This window comes from Trypanosoma theileri (genome assembly GCF_002087225.1).
Source record: "Trypanosoma theileri isolate Edinburgh chromosome Unknown TM35_Tth_45_V1, whole genome shotgun sequence".
Classification (NCBI taxonomy): Eukaryota; Euglenozoa; class Kinetoplastea; order Trypanosomatida; family Trypanosomatidae; genus Trypanosoma; species Trypanosoma theileri.
The window spans coordinates 60,991-66,081 of NW_021639887.1; the positions used below are offsets into that span (position 1 = coordinate 60,991).

General features: G+C 41.6%; 3 protein-coding genes across 3 annotated transcripts; all 3 read left to right on the forward strand.

Annotated features, from left to right (window-relative positions):
• Positions 1 to 858: 858 nt before the first annotated feature.
• Positions 859 to 2,070, forward strand: TM35_000451160 (uncharacterized protein; the record flags this gene model as incomplete). Its single annotated transcript, XM_029030213.1, has 1 exon — positions 859 to 2,070. The coding sequence occupies one exon, from the start codon at positions 859 to 861 to the stop codon at positions 2,068 to 2,070; it is 1,212 nt and encodes a 403-aa protein (XP_028878444.1).
• A 571-nt stretch (positions 2,071 to 2,641) lies between these two features.
• On the forward strand, positions 2,642 to 3,268 carry TM35_000451170 (uncharacterized protein; the record flags this gene model as incomplete). Its single annotated transcript, XM_029030214.1, has 1 exon — positions 2,642 to 3,268. One exon carries the CDS (start codon positions 2,642 to 2,644, stop codon positions 3,266 to 3,268), a length of 627 nt encoding a protein of 208 aa, XP_028878445.1.
• An 805-nt stretch (positions 3,269 to 4,073) lies between these two features.
• TM35_000451180 (uncharacterized protein) lies at positions 4,074 to 5,090 on the forward strand (the record flags this gene model as incomplete). Its single annotated transcript, XM_029030215.1, has 1 exon — positions 4,074 to 5,090. A coding segment is annotated over one exon (1,017 nt), but the record flags the coding sequence as incomplete, so codon positions are not given.
• Between the last annotated feature and the right edge of the window lies 1 nt (position 5,091).

Consider the following 5,091-nt stretch of genomic DNA (forward strand, 5'->3'; position numbering starts at 1 on the left):
TCTGCCATTCACAATACACCCAATAATGATGAGGGATAAACAACAACAACACTTCCTCCTGAACTCACAAACAACAAGAAGGGTGATGCAGACAGCAGCAGCAGTATCAGCAGTTCTGTGTGGATGAGTGTACCACTACTGATTGTGGTTACACTGGCCTGTATTCTTGTGTGCTGATTGTAATGGTGGTGTAGTGGTGTGACTCAGGTCATCCTTTGTTTTCTTTTCTTTTTGCATGCATCCACACTACAGTCTAACTAATCTTCCACTTGTTGGGATTATCTTTCTTCTTTTTTTGTTTCTTAATGTTAATGTGTTTTGTGTGTTTTTGCTCTCTCTGTGTGTTTATCCTATAATTATTATTATTGCTACTCCATTGTGTGTGTCTGTGTTATTGGGGACTCTCTGTGTGCACCTGGGCTTGCACTCTAATGATGATGAATTGCTTTTTGCACTGGGAAAAGGAAATAATAATAATAATAATAATAATAATAATAATAATAATAACAGATGAATTTATATTTATAATTGCGTATATATACACACATAGACTTATACCCATAGTTGGTGTATATTTCTGTGTTTACTGGGTAAATTGGTATCAGTAGTTAATATCTCTATGTTTGTTTGTGTTTTGCTGGGCGTTTGTGTGTGTTTTATTTGGTAACCGTATGAATATTGGTCTCTCCTTTTGTGCTTGACTGAGTTTACTTTGCTGTTTTGTTTTCTCTAACTGGTTTAGTTTTTTATATGTGTTTCTGTTACTGTGTTTGGATTACATTTTTTATCTCTCATATTTTCTTTTTCTTTTATCTAGTCCATTGCTTTTAAGCGAAACCCACTATCGCTATTTTGACTATGAGGGAATCGATGCGCCGCATGCTGTGTTTACTGGTTCTTATGTTGTGCTGCGCCTATGGGTGTGTGTCGGTTACAGCTGCCCCTCAAACTGAACGTGAATCTCACGCTGCTGGGTATGGGATTGGTAGCACTGGTCCGAAGCCCGCTTCTGATACTCCTGGTGGCCTTGGGCCTCAGATTGCTCCTGGAACGCCTCATCCAGGTACTGGCGTTGCTGTTGTTGAGGTTAATAATAAGACTGGTTGTCCTGTCAAAGATGGTAAGGTTATTCCATGCCTTCCTTGTAAAGCTGGAGTTAATAGTACTGATGATGCTCCATGTCTTCCCACTGAAACTTCGAGATATCATGGCGTTGCTGAGTCTTATGGCCAAGCTCTTAACTCTGAACGCGATACTGTTCTTAAGCGTAAAAAAACGAAACCGGTTCAACGGACTGGAGATGGACACGACGCAACTGATGAGTCTTACTCTCATGAGGAAAGTTTACTGTCACGTCCTGCTACTGTTGGTAATCGTAATCATACCAAAGTTAATACTACTGACGTTGCTGCTGCTGCTGTTCCTGGACACCCCGACCGTGTTCCTCCTACACCTTATGTTGCTGCTGGTAAGGAAAAACACCCAGCTGTGCCTGGGACTGGTCCTCTGGGTACAGAACTTAAATTTGGTGTTCCTGTTACCCCTCTGTCGCCTGTTTCGAATACATCAAATGGTAAACCGTCATTTCCCGGAGTTCATTCTGGCGTTACAACCGATTCTCCCGCTACAAGAACCGCTCATAAGTATCCCGATAAACACGGTAATCCACAATTCCCCGGTGTGCATAATAAACTCCATATTGGTGGTGGTGGAACTCCTTCTTTTGCTGGTAATCGTGGTCCTGCTCGTCCTCCTCGTGCAGATGTTGATGTATCCGAGAGTAGTGAAGAAGTCTCAGCTCCCACGAAAACGCAACCTAAAGAGAATAATAATCAGGCAGAGACTACTGCAGCACCTGCACAGAGTGAATCACCAAAGAACACCCCCAATACTCCCACTAAGGTGACGTCACCCGCAATACCAACAATACTGCAACCTCCTGTGCCTGCAAAGAGCGAGACCAAACCACCCAAGAAGCGTAAAGCAGACAGCAGCAGCAGTATTGGTTCTGTGTGGGTGCGTGTACCACTACTGATTGTGTCTGTGTTGGTCTCCGCTACTGTGTACTGAACAGTGGGACACACTTGAGGACAAATAATAATAATAATGGTTAAACTAACATAATCATAATTGCGAGTATCCCCTATGGGTGGATGAAATTAATAATCTGTTTACCAGCTTTCTCTTTTAATTGGAATATCTTTTCTTTTATGTGTGTGTGTTCTTTTTCTAATAATTCCATTACTTGCTTTTTCCGTTGTGTTTGCAGAAAACTGGGCTTTTCTGCTCACTGACGGTATACATCTCTTGCTAGTACACCGATGTGTGTGTGCAGTAATTTAATACATAAACTAGAGCCATGGGGTATTCTCTGTGTTTGACTCTCTCTCTTATTTGGGTAATTTGTGTGTGGTCTTCTCTTTTTTTCTTTTCTATTAATGTTTACATATTATCATACAAACGGGATATTCCTTTTTCTTGTTGCTTTACTGTGCAGTTGCTGCTTTTCTTTCTCTATCCCACTGTGCGTATTTGTTGTATTGGTGTATGTTTGTTTGTTTCTATCTTAATTTTTCCTTGTGTTCCTCTTTCTTGTATCAGTATATTGAAGTAAACAACAACACAAACAACAAAAACTGTAATGCCAAGGTGCAACCTGCACTGTTTCCTAACTCTTGCACTGTGTTGTGCTTGTGGGTTAGTATGGGCTCAAGATACCGAAAGTACTAGAACGGAAGGAACCCCTATCGCAGTTTGTTTTCCTCCGTTGGTTTCTACTGTGATTCGTAATGGATCTAAGACTCTTGAAACGTGTATTAACCCCAATACTGTTGAGAAACAGGAGAATGAAAAGAGCTCTACCACGTCGAAAGATCAATCGCAACAAGGTGAAAGGCCCATTGAGAGCGAGTTGCCTCCGGGTGAACAGCAAACCGCAAATGGAGAAAACACAGCCTCATCAGGATCAAGTGCTACTGACGGTCAAGTGAGTTCTGCCACTGCACCACAAAATTCATCTGAGAATTCTTCTCACAATTCACCCTCACAGAATGCCACTGAATCTGGAACTGAAGAGAGTGGGGTAACAAGTAGCACAAATGGCGCGGAAAATACAGAATCAACCACCACAACAACAACAACACTTCCTCCTGAATCCACAAACAACAAGAAGGGTGATGCAGACAGCAGCAGCAGTATCAGCAGTTCTGTGTGGGTGCGTGTACCACTACTGATTGTGGTTACACTGTCCTGTATTCTTGTGTGCTGATTGTGATTGTGGTGTGACTCAGTTCATCCTTTGTTTTCTTTTTCTTTTTTTTTTTGCATGCATCCCTACAGTCTAACTAATCTTTCTACCTGTTAGGATTTTCTTCTTTTTTTTTGTTTCTTAGTGTTAATGTGTTTTGTGTGTTTATCCTATAATAATTATTATTGCTACTCCATTGTGTGTGTGTGTGTGTTCTTGGAGACTCTCTCTGTGTGTGCACCTGGGCTTGCACTGTAATAATGATGATGAACTGCCTTTTGTAGAGGGAAGAAAAAAGAAATAATAATAATAATAACAAATGAATTTATATTTATAATTGCGTAGATACATATATAGACTTACACCCATAGTTGTTGTATTTCTTTGTGTTTACTGGGTAAATTGGGCTAATGATTAATATCTCTTTTTTTGCTGTTTGTTTGCTGGGGCGTTGTGTCCTTTGCCGTAAACTGTTATGATGATCTTCTTTGTGCTTATTAAGGTAAGGGAACAACAGATACTTTTTTGATCATGAGAGCGTATGCGTCGTCAAGCTTATCCATAGAAACGTATTTGTGTGTTTTCTGGTTCAGGTCATTGTGCTCTTGGATTCTTTTCTTTCCCTTTTATTGATTGGGAGTTTCTTCTTAATACTGGTTAATATTTGTTATTTTCCTTTCATTAGATTCCATCTAGGTGATCTTTTTGGATTTGTTATTGATTATCTTTTCTTTAATTCTTATTTGTTTTTGTTTTGACTTTCTCTCTTTGTCTCCTTATTTCTACAGAATAGTGAACTCAGAGTGTATTGTTATTTTTTATAACAATGATGGTGCGCCGTGTGGTGTTTTTTCTCGCTTTGCTGTTGTGTGTTGAGTGTCTCTGTGTGGCAGCTGCAGAGGCTCAACCTGAACCTGAGAGTGTTTCCACTTGCCAAGACGGTGAAGGTAGTGGTAGTTGTGCTGCTCGTACTTTTGCTGCATCTGGACACACTGATAACAGTTGCGGAGATGGTAGTAGTGGTAGTGGTTGTGCTGCTGGTGCTGCTTCTGGTCCTCATCTTCCTGCAACACCACTTCCACCTGTTGATGTTAACGCTTGTCCTCCAGAGAGGACTGATCCTCCGTGTACTCGTAGTGGAAGTGTATCTGAAGCTGCTACTGCTGTTGATTGTGTGGACTCTCCTCCTGAGAAGGATGGTTGCCGTAAGACGGATCTCGACAATCAAGATAATTGCGCTTCTGCTGAGACTAGTTGTAAAAACCAAACACAAGAAGAGAATCATGCTAACTCAAATGAAAATAGTAGAGCTAATGGTAGCGAACATCAAGGTCACGATGGTGAAAGTCATCCTGCACGTGACCAGGGTTCTCATACTGATGAAGGACAAGAGGGTCGTGCCAACCCAACTGTTACTGTTCTTCCTTCTGGTGAACCAGAAACTCTGGATACTCAAAGTGTAATCGGTTCACAAGGTGGTGCTTCTTCTCTCGCAGGGGGTACTGGCGGTGCTCCTACCGCTGCCGGTCAAACTGAAAGCAATGTGGCCAGTACAACCGAAGAAGACAGTGGATCTAAACAGGGAAGTGAAACAGTACAACCTTCTTCTTCTTCCAACAATTCGGCCAACGGGGGTGATGTTGGTTCTGATGCTGCAACACCTGAGAATGGCACTTCATCTGCAGAGAGTGAATCACCAAGTATTCAAGAAAGTGCGGGAAATACAGATACAGACACAACAACAACAACAACAACACTTCCTCCTGAACTCACAAATAACAAGAAGGGTGATGCAGACAGCAGCAGCAGTATCAGCAGTTCTGTGTGGGTGCGTGTGCCACTAC